General features: G+C 36.1%; 1 protein-coding gene across 7 annotated transcripts in view; it reads right to left on the bottom strand.

Annotated features, from left to right (window-relative positions):
- heph (polypyrimidine tract-binding protein 1 heph) overlaps positions 1-24,246 on the bottom strand; it is a 613,245-nt gene that overhangs the window by 466,772 nt on the left and 122,227 nt on the right. The window contains exon 1 of one of the 7 annotated variants that reach the window (XM_065347158.1): positions 8,323-9,425. The exons of 5 other annotated variants lie outside the window; for them this stretch is intronic. In XM_065347158.1, the coding sequence (XP_065203230.1) occupies positions 8,323-8,325 (3 nt within the window). In that variant the 5' untranslated portion in view covers positions 8,326-9,425. Of the gene's footprint in view, positions 1-8,322; positions 9,426-24,246 lie in introns of those variants that run through there. One more of the 7 variants, XM_065347152.1, reaches the window with a different exon arrangement.

Here is a 24,246-nt window from a genome sequence, read left to right as displayed (position 1 = left end):
AGGGTACGGAAAGTAGTCAGAGCTGCACGACAGAAAGAACGCAATTTTTCGTGATTTCATTTCACGGCTCAGCTCAGAATTGTTGTCAGTTTTTCCATTGAGCCTGATTTAGTCAATAATACATATGTAGTGTTTTTTTTGGCCCACACACCTAAAAAAAAGCTTTAGATGGAATCATCTCAATAACAGAAGATGAAGTTGAATGCCAATCTCTTGAAATCAGTAAGTAAGCGTAAAGATATTTAAGTATTTTCGATCAGCACGTTGCTCAATTCAAAAATGATAAAGAGAGCACGAGCATGTATGACAACAAAGAATAAAACAGTTGAAAAGTAAACGGGAAATTCGAAAACCTACCAGAAAATAAATAGGCTATAATAAAATAATTATAGTATAAAAGTGCTAATTAATGATAAAAAAAAAATCCAATTCGTATTTCTAGAATTGCATCGATTGAGATGGATCAAACCAAATTTTCAAATAATAGGCCTACATGACAAAAACGAAAAACTAAAACTGAGTCATTACGAATCCCCAGATCAATTCGTCCCATAAAATGGTCCTGGCTCATGCTCGAAGTGACGCCTCAATCAAATCAGAAGATTCTAGAACCGGTGGCCTTCCATCTACATGATTATTTCATTTCACCTCGGTTGCATTTTTTTGTTTTAAACCAATCCATTTTGATGTATTTTTCACTCGTTTCGCTTGAAAAAATTACCAACAATTGATTTGACTCAATTATTTGTACTTTCAAATTTTGAGTAAGTTTCATGGCTTTCGCATTCAGTCGAAATTTACCACAAAAAAGAATAATTCAGCTTTCGACAACACCACCGAAAAAAAAATCGCTGTTCGATTCTCTCACTGCGAAGGTTACCCGACGCGATGAAAAATTCAACAAGTTTTCCTTCAACAATTTGTTATCGCAACAAGTACGCAACAAGCGAAGCAACATATCTTCGTGCGTAAGCGTTGATCAATACCCTAAGGCTTGCGATAAGTTCATGAATTTTACGCCACCGACGACGATACGCTTTGCGAAGCTATAATAATAATATAAAGAAACAATGTAGAGGGTAAAAACCGAGTTAGGAATATTCGGCGTATGTGAACGTCGTCGTCGGTCGTCGTGTTTCACTCGACCAATACAGGATGAGACCATGGAGAGAAGGGATGATTCGCGTGCCAAATTTATAGCTCTGTCGGTTCGTTCGAGAAATGATTTCTTCGTTTCTACGCTGAATTTCAGTCCTTTAAGGAATGAAATTCGATACGCCGAATTTAATTTAAATGCAATTAGCGAGAGTTTGACGGTTTTGTAATTTTATTATACTCGCTGTATAAGTAAATAATTCACGCGGGAAACTTTCGCACCGTAAAAACCCTAACACGAAGTGTTCTGTAGAAAAAGATCCGAATACGGAGGAAAACTTGAATTTTCAGAGTCTGATAAATGAATTTATTCATTTTTTCGATCACTTTTATCTAAATTTATGCATAAGATAGACGACAACCATTAAGCTCGACGGCACAGCTCAGTTTCATGCACTTTAGAAAAGGTAAGAAAAATTTTACATTTCGGAAAAAAATGTCCAAATCCCATATTTGAAAAAAAATCAAATTATTCATAAATTAAACCACACCAGTCCTCTCAGTTCGTGAATTTGTCCCTCAAGTACGAAACACACGACTGAAAGTCGATTTTCATCCCCCCGCCCCTCTTTCAATACGAAAATTCTTGACTTGAAAATCAAAAAATTTACATCACCAAATAAAAACGTAGCAAAAAAGCAGCAACCTTTTCTTCATAATATGATCAATTTTCTTCGTCCTGAGCCTCCCAAAAAAGCATCAATAAATCGCCACACAAGTCTATCAACGCACAGTCTCTAAAGATAAATTCAAAGTCAAAGCAACTCTCCCATAAGGATTATAGAAAAAAACACTGTCGCGTGTAAAAGCACATTTCTATACTACACTTCGCTTCAGGGATACTTCATGGTGCGGGGGGGGGGGGTACCCCGACCGGGGTAAATTTTCACGCGAGAACGTATAGAGTACATCACATGGAGGTTCCTTTGTCGAGAATTTTTTTTCCCTTTCACGCGTGTACTCTTTTTAAAAAGGAACCCTGCTCTAGGATGCTAAAGTATCGCTTTGTTTAAGTATTTACTCATTTATTTCGTACTCGGTTCACTCCTCTCGCAGTTCTCAGCGAGGCGCTTTTTATTTTTAAACTTATTTTCAAGCATATATGCCTACACTACACGATGTGTATACGTATACTTCGTTACATAAGCCCTCTCTCTCTTTCTCTGTTTCTTTTTCTCTTGATGTTTGAATTCTTTAATCTCGTCTTTTAAAGCGTCAAAATCTACTTTATTTACCATGTTACAACATATCATCTCAAAGCGCATTTTAACATCCCTGCTCATCTCGTCCTCGTCGTACACCTTGTATATGGGGGTCTCTTCACTACTTGGCTTCGTTGTGCAAGTACATCTACATATACACAGCTTGGGTACCTGGTGTACACATAGACATCGTCGTATGTAGTGTAAAATGACACCTTTCTTTGTATTACTTTTTGGCTGCGAAAAATTTTCTCCCTCGGGATGATTTTTTGTCGTTTCGGCTCCAGCCGAACTATAGTTTTACTATCGTTTTCGGTTCTCAAAAAAATCCCTCGAGGATAGGAACGGTTTAACAGTAATATAGTTGTCATTTTTGGCATGAAAATTGTATGGATCTTCGATCCAGCCACACTCAGACACGAGTTGAAAAAAAATTTATACCATGTCAAATATTGTGAGAAATTTTCTCAGATACTGAGTTGTTTTTTTTTTTAATAATATACACGCAAATAAGTACCTACACCTTTGAAAAAATTACATATTCGTTGAATATTTTGTTTAAAAATTTCAAACTATATACTTAGACGATTTTTTCTCCTCTAAAATTTTCCATCAATTTTTTCTTTAGGAATATTTTCAGATACTTTGAACAGGTTGAATCGATCCAGAAGAAATATAATTTCAACAAGACTTCTAAAATCAGAAGAGGGTGGCAAATTTTCGATTCGACCAAAAATCCATTCCTAAAATATAGAGATTGAAGTTCCAAAGCAAATACTATAGTATTTTTTCATCTCATTTTCGAAACTACGAGTAAATATTTGGCCAGTTATTTCGATAATTTTCTGCTCGAGATACAGAAATATTTCGATACATTACTGTTTCTTTTATGTTTCGTCGAAGCAATTTGGCCACGTACTGATAAGGTAAATAATGCGTGAAAATTAGTCGTTCGTCGCGATGAATAAATCGATAAGGTATGCGAGTGGGTACCTATATTTAAAAATTCAAGACCAAAAATACCAGCGACTTTGCTTCGTAATAAATACGCCAACGATACAATCTGTTGTTGAGTGAAACTTTTGAGACAATGATTTTCGGTTGAAAGCCATCCGTTAGATTGACACAGCTCCGACAGTTTTCATCTCGTGAACTACTTAATCTAGCCATAAAATACTGTCATCAGCATTGAATGCGTGTAACACAAAAACTAAATTTTAAAACAGTACAAGTGATTACAATTTCACTGTACTTTGCTGCAACATGGCTACAACATTATGGCGTGGGAAGGGAGTTTAACAAAACGGAAAAGGTAAATAAAATAGGACCCATGTACGCCAAAGATCAGAAAAAAATTGACCATAAAATTTTTTGTTTCGAAATTTTTACAGGTGCATCAATTTTTTTCACTAAAATAATAATTCTGTGCTCCGGAATCACTAAATTACTATTTTAGTAAAAAAAATTGATGCACATGAAAAAATTTCAAAAAAATTTTTACAGCCCATTTTTTTGTTTTTGTTTTTTTTTTTTGCGTACAGTTGTCTATTGTTTTATGAGGCATTCCCGTTTTGTGAAGCCCCCTGACCTGCAGCATGTTGCAGAAAAGTACAGTCAAATTGCAGTTTTTTTCATCTACTTTCCTAATATATGATCACTTTTCCGTTTTTTAAATTTTGGATTAAAGAAGCTCAGTATAATTATTTATGTCATAGTTCACCTTATACAAATCTCAAGAACATATTCAGAGTAAGTATTTTTTTTTTTCAAATCGATAGTTTATTACATACGAGTATAAATTAAATGGGAATCGTTTCATGTAGATCTATCACTCTATCAGAATATTTTTCAGAGATACCTAGTGTCTTCAGAACACGAATCCACACCAAAATATGCATGGAACCTTTGAAAGTGGTCAAAAATTGTCACAGGAATGGGCTCAGTCGACGCAGAATTTCAAATACCATCTTTTGGTAACTGGGCCATTTTTTCTTAAGCATGCTAAGAAGGAGCTACAGCGAAAACCCGCTGTTTTTCGAAGATTTCCTCTCTTTGGGAACCCATATGTTTCCTGCAGGGTACCACCAGAGCTGAAATTTTTTCTGATTGGCTTTCAAATCAAAATGGCGGTCTCTGTTGAATTAAGTCGTAATCATTCGACCTTTCATTTTTTTGCCATCTACTCCAAGTGTTAATTCAAAAATACTGATTTGTCAATCGAGAAACCACTTAATTTTTCAACGTTCATCAAGTAAGTATCATTTTTTTCGTTTTTTTTTCTTCAAAAAACCGAATCAGCTGTAAATGCAAAAGAAATTGCAACGTACCCACTAGTGGATGACTAAATTATTCCAGCAAATAAATTTTTCGACCAATTTCAGTTTGAAAATTACAGAAATTTACTGCTTCAAAGCAACGAATCACGAAATCAAGTTGAGGGGGATCCTGACGAACAATTCTTATCTTCACTCAACAAGACGTATTTCTCGATGAAGTTTAATACGTACCTAACATCGGTATTACTCGCATCTCGCACTAAACTACTTTCAAGCTATTAATTGGCACCAGATAAAATATGAGTGCTCGTATTATATTCAGAAGAAATTCATTTTCATGCGAAAAACGCCCAGAGAATTTCATTTTATCAATTATTCCATCCATTTACAATTATTTTTTCCAAAAAGAAAAAGTAATTAAATAAAATGAAACCCCGACTTTCGATCGTACAGTTATCTGGGAAATGAAACGCTCGAAACCTTTGAAGCCCTTTTGAAGCAAAATGAAGCATTCAAAGATGAAAACGATTAGAGTCAACGTAGTGAAAAACTGTTACTAACCGATTTGTTTCAAAAATTTTATAACTTGACGCGTACATATGACATTTTTTTCACACTAAAAATTTGAGAAATTTTGCATACATGAGAGTAAGTAATCTTCAACTTTTTTCATCAACAGTCGATGGTGATGGAAATCCAAAACATCAGCGACATGGCATTAAAATAAAACTATAACCAGTAAAAATGTCATTCCCTTTAACTCGTCCGGTTTTTCACTCAAATCAAACCAAAGGTTGAACAACTTAAAATTTCAGAAATTCACGTAAATTAAAAAAAATTAATTCTATTTTTGTACACTCGCTCTTGAATTTTCGGCAGAAGTTATCGTCAGGGACAATTTTTAACCCTTTTCTTCGTATCTCAGGGTACACGTTACAGGAAAATTTTGTCAAAAAATTTCCACTGTCAGGTAAAAATCATTTTCAACCACGATTAAATAATACTTCCCTAATGGAGAATTTTATACTCTACCCTTTCGATTCTCTCTATTTTTACTCTAAAACCTCCAATTCTTCTTGAAATTTCTTCTTCTTTTTTTTTTTGATTAGGAAATGTTGCAGAATTTTAATTTTATTGTCATGAAAAATTAAACTAGAAAAAAAACGAAGCGTTTTCTGTAAAAAAAAAAAAAAAAAAAAAATGGAAGAGAAATGCGTGAAATTACAGAGCTTAAAGCTTTCCATTTACATAGGTGAACGGTGTGGTTAATTTTCCTCCAAATGAATAGAGGAAACATCAATTTTAGAACAAAACAAAAATACAAATCGGGAATTCGCTGATTACAAGAGAGATTTTCCTTCATGCTGATTGGCTGCTTTTCATTTTTATTTCAACTTTAAACATTAATTTAGTAAAAGCATGATTTAATTTCTCAGAATTTCTCAGTTTCTTACTCTTCTATAAGAAAAATTTTGGAATTTTCACCACAAATCCATCCATAAAATGAAATAGGAAAACAAACGAAACAATCATCGCAAACACAAGAATTATTTTACAATGCACTTTTTATCGAATTTTGGTATTTGCGGAAACAGAAAGTGAATTGAACTTTTTATTCATACCATAAAAATATACGTAGGTAATTGATGGCAAAAAGAGGATGACAATTCAATTTTTTTTTTTTTGCTGAGGAAACACAACAAATGGAATAAATTATGATGTTTTGCTTAATGAACACACTCGCACATTAACGAAAATATCAAAAATCTAAATCCAAATCCAAATTATTCTCGTATTCTGTTTCAACAAAAACTGATCGCTGATCAGTTTAATCAAAACGTTGCGCACTTTTTCTCACCACCCCTCCCCCCAAATACTTGCGAAAAAAGTAATATTGTAAAACTATACTGCGAAACAAGAGTAAAAAATCGTTATAATGGCGACACAGTTGGAAAAATATTTGACCAGGATAACTCTCATCGAAAAATTGCCATTATTTTTGAAATTTTAGAAACTTATTTCGATACTGTCGACACAGATTCGTGACTTGTGAAATTTTCACCATGCTTTTGTGACGTAATTTTATACGTTTTTCCGCACTATTATAAAAGTACAGGGTGTTCCAGAATAACCTTTCACATTTTGGTGAGCACTGATCTGCGTTCAAATGGTGTTAGGGGAATGGTAAAAGCGGTTCCAGGTAGCCAACACATGCCGAATTATGTTTCAGTATTAATTTTTTACCATGGAGAAGTGGACGGCTGTGCAGCGCGCTTTTATTGTAAAGGCCTTTTTCAAAAATAATGACTCTTACATTAGTGCAATTCGTGCCTTCCGCAAACATTTTAAACTTACCGGTAAAAGTGAAGTGCCATCGAGGCCAACAGTGAAATTATGGGTAAAAAACTTCGAGAAAACCGCTCATGCTTGTAAAAATAAGCCTACAGGTCGGAAAAGATCAGTAAGAACGCCAGAAACAACGGACCGAGTAAGGCATTCAGTACAGACTACCCCTACCACTTCAATACGTAAACGAGCGTTAAATTTAAAAATCAAACCAACTTCTCTGCAACGAATTTTATCTGAAGACCTCAGTTTCCATCCATATAAGATTTTAATCATTCAAAAGTTACAAAAAACTGATTTTGTGAGAAGAAAATCATTTGCCGAGGATATGCTTACAAGAATTGATACTGGTGAGATTCCATTGAACTCGTTACTCTTTACTGATGAAGCTCATTTTTATCTAAACGGTGATGTGAATAAACAAAATATGCGCTACTGGTCGACAGAGAATCCGATGATAATACACGAGAAACCTCTACACTCCGCTAAGTTGACTGTTTGGATGGGCGTGGCTAAATTCGGTATAGTGGGACCGTATGTGTTTGATGAAACGGTGAACGGTGAGAGGTATCGCAAAATGTTAAACGAGTTTCTCATTCCTGAATTGAAACGCAGACACAAGTATAGAGTTACTTGGTTCCAACAGGATGGCGCTACCTGTCATTCCGCAACGGACACGATTTCTTTATTGCGTGAGCATTTTGGTCATCGAATAATTTCGCTGAACACAGAAATTTCATGGCCACCTCGATCCCCTGATTTTTCAGCATGTGATTTTTTTTTATGGGGTTACCTCAAGTCAAAAGTATATCAAGATGATCCTAGGACTCTGAAACAGCTCCTAGATAATATTATTCGTGAATCAAGACTGATTAGAAGAGAAATGCTCAACAAAGTGTTCAATAATTTTAAAAAACGTTTGGTCGATTGTGTCAAAAATGATGGAAAACATCTTGGTGGAATAATTTTTAAAACTTAATTTATAATGAAAACTCAAATATATGGTCTAAAAACGGCACATTTCTACTTCATTTTGGTTATAAAAAAATTTCCGTAACCATTTTTCTCTCAGAGCTACTAATAAAACAAAAGTGAAAGGTTATTCTGGAACACCCTGTAGAAAGCAAATTAAACCCCTCGTTTCCTCCGATCACACTGATTCTTACAGCCAGGAAACTGCCCTACAGATCATCCTAGTAATTCATCATCGATCACCTGTGATCGTTCGTGAAACTGAACACATCTCTTCACTTCCTCTACCCCTCGTCAATCGAACACTCCTACCCCTGCAACCCACTCGAAAAGCTCTCTAAAGCACGCAAATAGACAGAAAAAAACCTTACCATTTGTACAAGCTCCACGTTCGCCGGCACCGTGCCCAACAAATGACCGAATCCCGATATAGTCCCGGCCGAATGCGGCGACGAATTCGAATTCGACGCGTTCAGCAACACCAATTGTAAGGCTTCCGTGTTATGGTGTTTGGCAGCGGCCGTCGAATCGAGTATATCTTCTGGTCCGCGATTCGTGACCAAGATATAAGGCACCTGGGCCTGATCGGCCGACTGTACTAGATGCGCTGCGGCCGCCGCCACCGACGGATTCTGTCCTGTGCTGACCAGATGGCAAATCTCGCCTCCGAGACCGTTGGTATATACGGCCGCAGTCGGATGATGTACGATATCCGCGGTCGCCGCCGTACCGTTCAAGTATTCTTCCTCGGCAGCCGCCGCCGCCGCCGCCGCCGCCGCTGCTGCTGCCGCTGCCGCAGCCGCGAACTCCTGCAAAGGATTACCGTCGACGATACGATTCAGCGAGAATGCCGCCGGCGACGACGACGACGACGATGCTGCTGCCGCTGCCGCGAAATGCGATACCTCTTGGAGCGACGGAGCGCCGAAAAACGGATTCAAGAAGATCGGTGAAGGCGTCAGATTCGCTGCTGCCGCTGCCGCCGCCGCCGCTAGATCCGGATCTACGATTCCGCCGAGACCTCCGCCTCCGTTACGACTGCAGCAAAGTCCGCAACTCGTCTGACAGCAGAAGTTGCAGAAAGGATGAGGCGGCGAGAATGCTGCTGTAGCGTTTGGAATATTTATAGAAGGTATAGTGGAGATAGAAGAAGCTGGTGAGCAGAAAGTCGAAGGAACGGAGGCGCAAGATTGATAATACGTTATGATTTCTTTTTGGACCAACTGACGCGGAAGAAAATCGAATTACACCCGATACGAGATTATACTACTTATCTTAACTCAAATTGCACGATTGAAGAAAAAAAAATTCGAACGATGAAAGGCTCGAAAAAAAATCACCAAAGGAAGGTAGAAAGGAGATCAAAAGTTGACGCGAGAATGAGAAAAGAAATAAGATATGTGCATTCTCTTCGGCTAAGAAAATGAGAAAAAATATTATCGAAAGGGGAAATATAGGAAAAATAATGGTAAATGAAAGACGACCAAGATTGTCAAAGACAGCGATAGGCAGAAAAGTTAAGTAAGTAAAAAAAGATCGAGAAAAATTCAATCGATAGAAAAAAGTAAGTATACAATAGAAGGAAAAAATTCGGTAGAAAAATATAATTGACAGAAAGAAAGTAAAGAGGAGAAAAATAGAGAAAAAACAGACTTACGAATGATTGTCAAGTGTGAGAAAGAAGAAATTGCTACCTTTTCAGGAATTCATTGAAAAAAATTGAGGATTTTTTTTTTGAAGGAATTATTTTTCAACTCGAATTGTATCCTAACTTGGAAAAAATTCCGGACTAAAAATAATGAAAAAAAAATATATAAACCGACTAATATACGTTAATTCGAGACCGCGACAAGTCGTAAACGAACGATCAGAGAGAGCAACAGCGACCGGTAGAATACGTAGAGAAAAGGCAACAAGTAAAAATATTTGCTGACACTGTTTTACCGTACACTCTACACACAACACTCCCGCCGAAAAACCCCACGACCACGTCGACGCACACAAGCACACATATACACGAGTAAACCACCACCTGAGCGTGCGGAGGAGAAAAAGGTGCACGACTTAAAATGCGCATGCTCGATTGCGCACCCGAAATTTCCAAAACTATATAGTACATAGGATATCATCGTCGTATTTAGAGTTGGAAAATGAAAAAAAGGCAAAAAGAAAAAAGGTGGACACGACGGACGTACGCAGGTGCGACGACGCAATTACCCTCCCGCCTTCCTTTTTGATGCTCTTGCTGTACAACCCTTACTCATCGTGCATGTACCTACCTATACACATAGGCCTACAATACAGGTAAAGGCAGCTACTGTACTACGAACATAATACGCCAAAGGCCAAAATACTGCTATCGTCATTTCGTTAAAATAACCAAATTCGGAATTAACCTTCCAGTACAGGTATATCCGACGTTAAAATAATACCCGTTTATATGCCAAAATTTGACCTATTTATACGTACTATATTTCATCGCATCATCACTTCCCTTCACCCTCTTCCATCTCCATAGGCTTTTCCACCAACGTAACGTTCGAGTACAGCATCGAGAGCTCGAGCACCCTCATTTCATTAAATCATCCAACACACCAACCTGCCCAATCAAATCGCTCACTCTCGTAAAAACTCATAAAAGAAAAAAAAGTCCAAGTACACCAAAGGATAAAAAAAAACCTCTCATCAACAGGTTGAGAAATTTCTCACCTACCACCAGAACAAGGGTTAGTTCTCGTATTACACGCCGCAGAGACGATAAGAAAATTGATACTTTCAACGAGATACAGGTACGATACACAGGCGATCCTCAAAGGGCACATAGCATGACAGACCACGACAATTATTCTCGTAGCTCGCTTTTGTGAAACCCGACTGCCAAATCTAGTCACTACGACGTGCAATTTCGCTAATTTATTCGTTATTCGACGGACTACGAGTGAAAACCGCCACGTCGAGTTTTCCATAAATTAAAATAAATCATTTCCATTTTCTCCGGCAAAACCAGACAGACGTACCGTCCACGCACCTTGTAACACCTCTCTGCTGCTACCATTCGCGAGTTAAAAACCTGTGATAAAAGGGTCGAAAATGGAATTCTCTCGCGCCGAATTCCTTCCTCTGTGCTCGTCATCGTTGTATAATCGCAGTCTAGTCCGATAATAATTTAGCGAAAATTTCGATTTTTTCACACTTTGGAAAGATGATTATCGGAGGGGATTGAAAAAAAAATTCATTTTCGATTACTTCGGAATGCCCTTCAAAGGATGATTTACTTCCCATCATAGCTTACGTAAGTTTTTTTTTCAACAATATGGAATCAAATTTTAGATAGAAGAGAGGAAAGGAAATCGGAATCTTCGTAAGACATAGACAGATTACGTCTTGTCAATCCAGTCAACAAAGTTGAAACTGGTTCCAGCGATGACACAAAATTAAAATGTTTTTTTTTGGGGGGGGAATTAAAATGTGTTTGGTTTAGGACAGTTCAAAAAGACCGAAGTTCACGTTTTCAAGCCTTGAACGAGGTGGAGGGATTGGAAAAGTGAAACTTCTTTCTTCAAGAACGCATCTAAGGGGTCCTCCGAGCACAGAAGTCAAATTTCAGCAACTCTTATCCATCCCATGATCAATATTGCATGGAGTAGGTTTTGGCAATTATAAAAATAAAATGTACTAGGGTTAATTCAAAAATAAGGTTCCCACTCGTGTAACCCTGAAACGAGCGAAGATACCAAAAAAAAATACAGATTCGGATTCCACAAACATCTTACTACTTTTCTACATACTCGTATTTTCATTTCAACCTTAAAATAAATTCTGAAATTGCAACCTGTTTGAGTTTTCCGTTCAGATTTTTAAAGCACGATTTTACACTCAATCTTCCATTTCGAAGAAAAGGGGCAAAGAATTTTGAATCAAAATTGTGACAGGAGTCGAGGCATGAGTGCACTTTGCCACACAAATTTTGAATCAAAACTCATTGCCCTTTTCCTTCGAAATGTAAGATAAAGTGTAAAATCGTGCTTGAAAAATCTGGACGGAAAGCTCAACGAGGTTGAAATTTCAAAGTTAATTTAAAGGTTGATAAAATTTATCGATTGTACATTTATGTAGAAAAGCAGTAGAATCCGAATCTGATTTTTTCTTTTTTATTGCATCCTCACTCGTTCCAAAGTTACTGGGGTGGGAATGTTACTTTTGAATTCACCGTCAATAATTGTACTATGCGCGTGCAATTCAACAAGCCATCTGCTATTCGCTAATTGCAAGAGAGTTTCATCTACTGTTTTTTGCACGTAGTGTCTACTAAATCTAAAAAAACGAAAAAGGATGACCTTTTTAAAAAATTACGTACCTTATGTTTTAAATTCAACTTGGATTTCATCACGTATTCTGTGACTATTTCGATATTTCATCTAATTTTAATGTTTGATCAATTTTACGTAATTTTCCACCTTTTTTTTTTTTTTTTTTTTTTTTTTTTTTTTTTTTTCATAACCGAGTATTTTTTGCGATATTATGTTGATCAATTTTTACCCAATTTACTTAAACAATTTTAATGCCATTTCAACGAATTTCTAAACAATTTTCGCGAAATTTTGCGGAATGTCCTCAATTTATGGTAAACTTCAGTACATTGGGAGGTCAATTCAACAATAATCACAATGCATACTTCCTACATTTTATACATAATGATCATTCGAATACAGGTACGAGTTTTTTAGTCAATTTTAGTAAGTTACTAATATTTCTGTCCACTGGTTTTTTTGACATAATGGTGTATCTTCAAACACACCATTAAACCTGGCACCAACATCAGTCCACGATGGTAATAAAAGCTCATAAATTGAGGGAAATTATCATTCAATAATGATTTTGTTACCTACATAATAAAAATTGATAGCTTCAAACATCAACTTATTCTCGCATTGATCCGTAACACTCTCTAAACCACCAACTACTCTTCTTTTTCTCAACCCCTTCCCTGCCCTTAGCTTCAACACACAGTACACACAAATACGTGCAAACGTAATACTAATAAATCAAATCTACGTCGAAAAATCCTCTATTCAGCCCCATTGCGGAAATTATCGCGTTGTGGTGAGGTGAAAAAAAAACGCACCGCGGCGAAAAAAAATATTACCGTTGAACAATATTTAACCCCTTCACCCCTCAACCATCCAATTCACTAAACAAATCCACCCAACTCGGTGTAGTAAAAACAAAACTTGCGCTTCTTAAAAACGGATTTCCGTTTCGTCGACTTCAAAAACCAGAAAAATACGTAGGTATTTTCCACGAAAAAAAAAGGCAAATACTGCGGGAAGATTTCGTAAAAGAGGAGAAAAATACGGTTTTCATTCCAACCAAAGGCCAGACAAGAACTCGACGTGATAAGGTGAGTAAGGGTTTCGTCGTATGTGGAAACTTCTCCCCGTTCTATGCACCCCTGTTTGAAATGGTAGAGTCCAAATTGTGTACCACAGTAACGCGTTTTGAATCAAAACAAAGTACTCCATACCTATAGTTTAGGATAGGTAAACGTAGCACACGCGCAAGAATAGGTAAAGTTACCTCAGTATATGTATAAGGAGAAAAAGGAAGCACTTAGAAAATCGCATCATTCATCATATTTTGTACTTCGTTTTTCATTGCAACCGGGCCCCCATCCCGGCCCATCAGTACCGGTCTTTCCCGTCACTCTGCCTCCTTTCCCAAATCTCATTTGGCGTCATTTTATCATCTCAGCAGTCGCGAAAAACGCGTTCTCTTCTTTGTTTGACGCTTCCAGCGTGACGCGGCGGCGGCGTCTCACTAACCCTGCAAGTGAAGGTATTTGCTATTCGCGCACAAGTATTTTTTTTACCTTCGTAGGGGTCCACAAGACGTGCGCCCTTGTTTCATTTCTTCGGCACTTTTTTTGAATTTAATTCGCTCATTCGATATTTTTTTTCTTCAATTAAATAGGTATATCTACGTAGTTATGACCTGAAGCACAAGAACCATAAGAACAATTCTCTCGTACGGTTTAATACGAGTAAGTAATCACTTCAATTTTTCATTTTCTACTTCACGTTTTCGTTATCACCCTCTCCTTCCCGCTAAACTGTTTGATTTCAAGATTTTTTTACTAGAAAATCGAGTTGGGCAGAAGTGATGTTTGCAATCTCCTATAAAAGAAAATGCGACCACGACGACGAATTCAATTCAGATTAGTTTCCGAATGTGAAGGTCAAGTTAGATCTTTATTTATAATATACTCGTATACAGTTCGTATACTCAGTTCTCCAACTGCAATTGGAGTTTTTTAAACAAATATCCAACAACAGAGATGAACTTTAATTATGACAGATAATTTCTTCTCTTGCGTATTTTTAAAGGTATAGTATTTTTTTGCCATGTTGGTCATAGTTTTTGGTGAGTTTACGAAAGTCATCAATGCTTGTGAGACAAATACGGATTTGCTTGTTCAGAAGTTTAATTTTGAAGTCGTCAACAACAATTTTTTTTATTGATGATAATTCTTGTAAGTAGTCGGTGTAGTCATTGAGATAAATTGGAGGAATTTTTTCTTTGACAACAGTCTCATCTGCAATTCCATTGGTGTTATGTTGACCATCATCTTGACTTTGAATCGCCTGGAATTTGTTCTTAACAATGATGGGTTTAAATTCTTTGAGATTTGACGGTCTTCTTAGGATTGCAGAATTTCTGCGAGAGGACATCTTAAAGTTCGGATAGCATTTCTGCCTTCTTTTTCCTGGCAGCTTTCTCAATGAGGTCATCTTTATCTTTACTAGGCATTTTGTTAACGAGTAGGAGTTGTTGACGGTTCAAACATTCTAAGTAAACCGCCGAAGAAGACTGAACAAGCCATCAGCTACGCATTCGCTTTCGCTGATTGTAAGAGAGTTTTTGCATTCGCTTTTCGTTTATTGGATGCTTCAACTGCTCAAAAGCGCAATAGTTAATTGCGCCATGCGAAACAGCTTCGTGGCGTGATGAATAAAATAACCTCACACATCAACATCGCTTTAAAAATCCATTCATCTTTTCTTGATACATGGAAAAATATCCAATTTATATGAAATTGAAAATGTATTTCAATGTGGAAAAAAAATCAACACGAAAAGACTCAAGTTACCTACTATTAGGTTGAAAGTACTTGCCCCTATGTTTTGAAACTTCTTGAAAAATTAATTTTGCCATTCAAAAAGCAATTTAAAAAACAAAAACAACACAGACAATAATATTTCAAACGCTGATTCCGATTGGCTTCTTTGAAATGCTATTCGCTGATTGGCTGTAAGTTTAAAATTGATGAATTGAAAAATTCATTAACAAGAATGAAAACAATAGTTTTTTTGCGCATTGCGCAAAAACTATAAAAATGAATGAAAACAATTACATGTAATTCAATTTTTTAAAATTAGAAGTTTTTAGTGGATGTAATTCAATTCATGGCGTTAAAACTACTTATTTCATTTTCTTAATATGTACAATGTACATTAGGGCGGGTCGAAAAAAAACGTAGGTCTCGGAATTTTCTGAAATTCACATATGTGGTTCCTTTTGAGTTGAAACCACCCCAAAAAAATTTTTAGCCCCCCGCGGCACCATGGGGCTGAGCCACGTGGCCTCAAAGTGGGGCCATTTTAGCTAAAAATTCACTTTTTTCAGGTTTAAAGCTCCAAAATTGATTTTTAAAATTTACGGCTAGCACTCAATTTGTAGAGTTTGAGATGCTGAATCTCCCTGTGGAGTTCGTTTTTTTGTTTGGTGGTCCCTTACGTCTCCAACAAGTCTTTGAAAGTACAAAAATAGCTTATTTTAAGGTGTCACGAAAACGTTTCCGCGAATTTATGCCCAAATGGTGTTTTATAGGGGGACATATCGATGTAGTAAGTTGTATATGTAGTCGAGGGGTTAAATTTAGAATCATCAATATGCTCTCAAATCGCTGATAGGGTACATGATTCAAGTTTTATACAAGATTTTAGGATTTTATCAATTTGAAAATTTGATCAGATTGCTTCTACCTACTTCTTTTCATTTTTTCGAAAAAATTTTCATTTCATTTTTTAAAAATTCAATTTTGAATGACATAGAAGAAGAAAAGAATAACAGGGGCAACTGTAAAAACAAGCAATGATTGCAAGAGGGTTTTTGCTTTTGGTTTATTGGTAGATTTAAAACCGTACTATCTACTACAAGTATCAACTTCTGACACTACACTACGTACTTTAGTCTCACACACCTGCTGAGCACCTTTAAAAAATAGCTTACTCAACTTGTAATATCGGAACATGAAACTTCAAAAATATTCGATTTTTTCCCCGATTCTGTAGTTGAAAATAATTGTCCGAATTCAATTGAACGTTGGTGATTTGACAATCGCAATAATTTTACCTTCGTTTCAAGCTAGTTAATAGCTTCAAATTGATTTTTCATTATACATACTACGAAAATGTAGCATTTTACTCCCGTTTACACACCGCGAAAATACACTTTTTCCTACTTTGATTGAAAAAATCCCTCTTTCCATCCCTAGGGATGGAAAAGAAATTCTTTTCCGTCATTGCATTTGAGGGTTTCAACCCCGATAGATGAAGCTCAGATTTTGGCTTTTAATGGTCAGAATTATCATTTTTTTACTTCATCTACCGCTGGTCTCTTAGCGAGCGGTGTCAGTTAGTCGTCAATTGGATAACAGTATCGAATGGTAGCAACAATGTTATTTTTTGCATTGAAAAATGAAAATTGTTTCGAGTCTGATTAGTGAACAAATTAACAGAACTTATGATGTAAAAAAATTTGTAGATTGAGGAAGAAGAAATCGTTATTACAAATGATTTTTAGCACATTCCTTCAAATATTCCCCATTTCTTTCATCAAATCATCCGTCTCAAAATAGAAATCTATTCGAAGGATCGAGCAAAGATGAATTTCCCATCCACAAAATGAAAAACATCACATACAACAACGCATGCGCATAATACATCACAGCACATCACTTCCAACGCCATTATTTTCACGCAGCTTCAACTTCCCCCTCCCTCCTGCTCCCTACATAATTTGAAAATCGCTTTCCGTAGTCGAAAATAGCGCCATAGTATGGAATTTATTCGAATTTCGATTTCCGCAGCAAAATGCCAGCCACCGCACCTCCTCCGCCATGTTCCTAATTTTAATCTTTTCGCGGCTGCCGCCAATCCGCCATGCAAAACGAGAAAAGCTCAATTAGTTCTACTTTACCATAACCGAATTAAAAGCGCATTCGAACGCGTGATTACACCATAAAAAGCCATTTCCATTTGGAAAACGTTGCTTATAACACTCGTACACGACGACGACGACGCCACCAAAGGTACATACATTTCTAATTAACGGCGGTGGCGGTGGCGTCAGCGACGGCGTCTCCTTCTCCAAAACCTATCTTATACTTATGTCTTAACAGTACCTATACAATTTCTCTCGTCTCTCTCGGTACCTTGCGAAGTCGACGGCGATAAAATATATCGCGTAGATATATACCTAAAACACATCTACGCCGCCGAGTACGAGTATACAAAACGTGAATTCTCTATAGTTCATATACCATATACTCTTAACATGAGAATCGGTTACGCTTCAGACGTTTATCAGTTTAAAATGTACCTACATACAACAGTATAAATATATTGTATGTCTACGTACATCTACATATGCTAACATATACACGTTTTCTTACTACCTAGTTTAGATACAAAAAGAAAACATGCCATATACACTCTAGATTGCTGCCCCCCGATCCCTTGCCATAGTATACCTCCCTCTCTAATTACTCTCGTTTAAAAACTTTAACGCCAACTCGATTCCGCATTGAGTAATTACTCTGCTATCTACAATACGTAGGTAGAGGTACGCAGTTAAGAATCTACAATGTTACGAGCTTTTCGCCGTCTGCGCCTTCTCCACCAACCCCATCGTAGCTATCTAACGTATAAGTATAGTAACTTTTATCGGGCTTGTTTTCTCAGCCACCATGATTTATATCGTATTGCCAAGTTGAAAAGATGCATTAGACAAGCAGATCGGAGTCGCAAGGCTGAAATTTAATGCTGCTCCTCTGAAATAAGAAACCTCAAGAATTGAATCGAAAGCCATAGAATCACTTATGGAAGTTATGGATATTTTTCGTCAATAAAGTAAGTAACATTTTCAACGATTATCGCCAATGAACGATGAAAAAAAATTGAATTCATAATCGCAGCCCAATCAAACCCCAAGGTAAAATAACAAGGGAAAAAAGAAACTTCATATTGAAAAATATAAAGATGAATGGGAGCTAGAAGAAACAAGATTGCATTTGCAAATCACCAAAAGGAGAATAATTTTTTTAAAGAAATGATTTAATTCAATAGGCTATGTTTTTTCAATCAAACTGCTACACATATTTATGATCTATTTTAAAATGCTCCAACAAAAAAAAAATAATGCCATCATCTCACAATTCAAGACAGAACTCGGTATTCCTCGAATTAACTCGGCTCCATATCATGCAGCAACGGCTTGCAAAGAACGAATGCACCTCAAACATGTCAGCAGTTTGCAGTACCGAGTCCAACACAGAACCTTTGATTATATAGCTACGCGAGATAATCAAGACACAAAACGATCTAAAGTTATCCAGTGACACAGGAACAACCTCAAGAAGAAGGCATGATTGCAAGAGGGCTTTTGCTTTTTGCTTATTGGTGTATGCAGTTTTAGACAAATAAATTCACTTTTTCTGCCTATATAGTGAATTTGCAAGATGTAGGTACAGTTTCATGGCTGTAATCTTCAAATGAAGGTCTCACTTGAGACTTTAAAACATCATAATTAGGTCATTACATGCCATATCAGCCAGAATTTGAGCGATAGATCGTCAATTTTTTTTTAAATATCTTGCATGTTAACAGAGGTCACCAAACGTAACAAATGGTGCGAACGGGACATCTCAAGAATTTTTTTTTGCAGGTAGAATGGGCATTTAGAATTTTTGAAATGACCACCGATTGAAAATTTTAAATGCCTTCAGCGTGTGTTCTAATCAATTTGACGATTTAAACCTCTTTTCTTCGTTTTATTCTATATTCCAAGGGCTAGTTCTCGGTTAAACTTGTAATATATTGGAATAAACACACGAGGGCACTGATATAAAATCTTGAAAAAGTTCTCAAAAATAGCCCTTTCCAGTTTCCAAGACGATGGAGGAACGTATCAAGAAATTGCGACGATATTTGTTTTTTTTGGTACAGAAACAAGAAATAATATCGACATCGGAGCAATCAAACGAAGAATAGGCGCGCAAAAGTAGGTCCCGAAAGGGAATATGTTTCGATATGTATTATTTATGTATTATTAAGAAAATGGTTTTCAAAAATCGCGAAAAAGTACAAAATTACTTGACATGAAAAATTTTCAAGATAATATTCTTTCGTATTCTTGGAAGTAATATTTTATCAATATTTCAAGACAAAGAAAATTTTTCTTTTTCGCCGAAATAGAGTACAAATTTACAACAAAATGTAAGTATTATTTTTCGGACATATTTCGAGAAAATTACCATCATCAAGTTCTGAAAAAAATATTCAGACGTATTTCGCCACTATATGTATAGCGTGGTCCAGAGGACATTTTTTCGAGACTATAGGTTGTTCAACCTAAAAAAGGTCAGCAATTTCTGCATAATATGTAGTTCACTGTGCCTACCAAAGGTGAAAAATGTCACCAATAATTCGATGAGACGATTAGATATTAACGGCTTCATCTTTACGTTCTCTTCCCGTACGTATTATGCGAAACAGCAAGTACGAGTATTCAGACTAGGTTGTTCAACCTAAAAAAGGTCTGCAATTTCTGCACAATATGTACCTAGTTCACTAGGTCTACCACAGGTGCAAAATTTCACCGATAATTCGATGAGATGATGAGACATTGATGGTTTCACTTCACGTACCTACTCTCTTCAAAATCAAGTCCGAATTTGTGCTCTATTTCAACGAGGAAGAAATTTATTGATCTGTCCAGCAAGACACTGTATCCAGATAAAATATGTACTTTGACAATATACGGAAAAAATATAATTTGTAATTTTTCTGGGTACCTAATTTTGTACCAACTTACTCACATTTTCCACGTTGTTCTGCATAAAAAGGTCTACTTTTGACTTTTTTTTCCAGAAAATCGTCTCTGTATTCCTTCTTCATACGTTTATTTCAATAATATGAAGATTTCAAACAGATTTTTTCACATAATCGAAAATGGCAACACTGTTTTAGGCACCGCACGCAAATTTTCAATTAGTGGTCATTTTGAAAATTTCCAAATGTTTTTCTCACCAGAAAAAAAAACCACAAACTTTGGTTCGTACCATTTATCTTCGTTTGATGACCTCTACCGACAGCAAAATAAGAAAAATACTGTGATCAATCGTGCAAATTTTCGCTGATTTGGCATGAAATGACCTTCAAGCACAGGTATTTACCAAACTCCTGTTCATGAATCAGCAACACAGGAAGATGTAAACAAACATAGATGAACTGTCTTTGTTGATTGCAACAGGGTTTCTGCTTTTTGTTTTTAAATTTGTGCCTTAATCACACAGTAACATTCCTGAAAATGAAAACGTGATTACCTCATTCATTACTGTTAGTATCGTCAACTCTGATTTTTTTCGTTTTCAAAATAACATCAAGAGTAGGCGAAAGAAGAGCTATGCCATCGTAGAAGGAATGAACAATAGCTTCGCCTTTGATGAAAAAGATGAAATTTTGAAAACCGAGCCATTCTCCATAATAATAAACCAATCGCCTTTATTCACACCTTTGAGTATTAATATTACATGATATGGAGGGCTAAATATGCAGGTTCCTTGCGAGCTTCTGTAGAGCGCGCTCGACTTGGTTCAGTAAAAGAACCCAAATCACTTTGGAGACAATTTTGTAAAGTAAAAAATGGTTTAATGAGTACCCAAGGAGTTTTAAACCTTCCATTGAACATTTTTAAACATTTGAAATTCAATTCATCGCTTACATTTATCAAAATCGCTATCGTGGGTTCTTTTACTGAACCAGCATACCTGGTTCAGTAAAAGAACCCATGTTGGCGATTCTAAATGAATTGACGCGATTATTTGAATTTTGAGTATTTAAACGGTCGAGTGAAGGCTTAGGACTCCTCAGGTACACATCAAACAATTTTTTACTTCACAAAATTGTCTCCAAAGTGATTTGGGTTCTTTTACTGAACCAAGTCGAGCGCGCTCTATACGGTCCTCAGCTGCGTAATGCTGAATGCCACATTATTAGCCCTCATGTATTAAAAGATTCACACACTATGGAAAAAAGGAGAAAAAATATCTATTTGCTAATTGCAACCGGGTTTCTGCTTTTTATTTTCAAATTTGTGGTTCAATCGCACAATAACATTCCTAAAAATGAAAACGTGATCGCCTCATTCATTACTTTCCATTTCGCTAGCTTCAATTTTTTTCGTTTTTAAAAGTCTGACATACTCGTAAGTCTTGAGAAATCATTAGCTGGATTTTTTCCAAATTCCTAGAAATCATACAAAAGACTAAAGCTTGCACAATTGATAAAAATTCCTCGTAAAATCCCAATGCATACTGACATAATATGTATACCAGGACAGCAATAAAGATGTTTTCGTTTTCCAAAGTCAGCATCTCTAGAAGTCCATTGAATTTTTTCTAAGTTTTCAAAAGTTGCGAATTCCGACTCCCCCCTCCCCGCAAAACCATAACCATGTTTAAAACAATCTAAAAATTCAATGGTCATATAAGAAAACACGCATTCTCATCAAGAATGGGTTAATACAAATGTTCACCAAGAAATGTCCTGGTCGGGGATTTTTTTTGGCAAAAAACCAAAAAATTGCAATATTGTACTGGGCCATTGATAGACTTTTTTTTTTGATCTTGCCGATGTCCAATCCACTTTTGAATTAGAGATTGGCTCCATCCATTAGGTAGATTTTCCCTCGGCGGAACAGGTTTCAGTAAGTAAGTAAATATTATGTACTTCGAATCTCAATTCATTCCTCTAACAATTTTCTTTAGAATCAAACCTTCAAAAGGGTCCGAAACTTTTCTCTTTTAATTACAAGATAGGTACCTATTATAGTTGGAAATTCAAATGAAAACTTTTTTCAAACCTTTGAAGGTGTGATTTTAAAGGAAAATTTCAAGAGAAATTGATTAAGGGAATAGAACGTAAATTATTAATATAACGCCCAAAAAGTTGACATGAAGTTCTTGTAATAACAAAGCAGGTCCACATAGGAAAAAGATAGCCAGATGAACATTTTTAAGAGAGTTAATTCGTTTGTACGTAGAAGGCATCTCTGTGGGGTTATGAGCTAAGAATTTCTTTTTGGGATAGTTGAACTTCTGAGGGGCAAAACTACCAAGTTGTTCAACAGACCGTTAGGTACCGGTATTCATATACTCCCAAACACGTTTCAAGTCAAGAATTGAGCTCACTGACTCAACAATGACTTCTGATGGAAAAAAGTAACCTTTCGGACGTTCACATAGTTAAGACCTTCTAAATTTGAAGGTCTTCGTTGACTTCACTCAATATGAGAAAGACATGAAAACCAGAAGATCTAGTTGTAGAATATAGAAAATGAGATGCCAAAGATTTGCATTCAGGATATGCGAAGAACTTCCTTTTTTTTGTTTTTTGTTTTTCATTTATTTCATTTCATTTTTCATTTTTTTAATTATTTATTGATTTTTTATTCCATTTTTTCATTATTATTCTTTATTATTCTTATGAAAATTTATTCTGTATTTTAATTTGGCTCTAGACTCGTACATATTTTCCTATATTCAATTTTAGTTTCAATTTCAAATTCATTTCAACTCCAAGCTGATTCGTGAAAATTGTTTGTCTCTGTTTGGTTGATTCTTTGTTACCCATCAGTAATGCAACCGTGGAGAGAATTTTCATTTTTATGAATGTTGTAACTTGGTTTGCAAAGAATAAAATTCCATTACTATTATACTCATTCGACCGTAAGTCAATCCAAGTTGGAAAAATTGAGCTGCAAGAACTTCAAATGGTATGCTCAATAAACATCACAATCCACAATCAGAAAATGTATGACAAGGATACTGATGATAATCTGGACATCGACGAACTGGAGATTCTTAATGAAGTTGCAGATATTGTATTGGACGATAACGAGCCAGATAATGATTTATGGCTGAAAATGTAAATGAAAATCTCGAAGAAGCTAATTTGAAGGTTGTTTTCTCATTTGTTTTGTGTGTTGTCATAAGTATTTCAGGATTGCTCGTATTTACACAATTCAATTGTGTTTTTCATCGTTTCGTTCAACTTCTATTACTACTTATTCGTTAATTCTTCAACTTGTTTCGTTTTTCATTTTTTAGTTGAAATCAAGTTCATTCATTTTCATACACAACATTTTCAAATTAATTGAATATCAAATATTACAGGGAACACAATGATAATACTAAATTACCGACTACCGTTAATGTTGGGCGGTTTAAGGAGCAAAATTCGTGGGCATACCAATCTGGCAAAACTGGTCTTCACTCCACGTAACTTCGAAAACTCGATCGTTGATCACAATGTCAATTCAAAAAATGGATACTGACCAACGTGAGATTTATATCGACCGAAATGAGTGAAAATTTCAAAAAAAATCCTGGCTACGCACACGTACGCACACAACGAATGTACACGAACATTTGGCAACAAAGCGTAGCAGCAACTACAAAAGCCCTAGCCCAAGTTGACGTAAGTTTGAAGTCTGATTATATTCAATTCAACACGTTTTTTTAGCCAATACACAATATTACATTACTCAATAAAAACTCAGAAGATTACGATCGAACCAGTATACAGTGCATAATTACCAATATTCCTTATTCCTACCACTGTGCATCAACTTCAACACAGATGTAGAAGAGCGATCGCAATTCAAAGATAAGAAAATACGTTGCATCGTCGTATTGAAAACGAATAACGATAGATTCGTACTACGATAACGACAAGTACAATAGAAAAGTATTCCACTTTTGACAAGTCAACGTGTGTGCTTTTTTACATCGACGAGGGGAGGGAACTTCGAGCATACACAACACGAATCAATGTGAAAATTAGGTACGCGATACGTTGAATTGCAAAGCTTCAATACCAATTACGAGTAAAATACCTCGAAGTGATCAACATTTAGCCAAAATTACGAAAAAATAATCAGATTTACAGGAACAC

Source organism: Planococcus citri, chromosome 1, assembly GCF_950023065.1.
Source record: "Planococcus citri chromosome 1, ihPlaCitr1.1, whole genome shotgun sequence".
In the NCBI taxonomy this organism is placed as follows: Eukaryota; Metazoa; Arthropoda; class Insecta; order Hemiptera; family Pseudococcidae; genus Planococcus; species Planococcus citri.
Note: the sequence above shows the minus strand (reverse complement) of the source record. Positions and strands in the feature narration are given on the sequence as shown.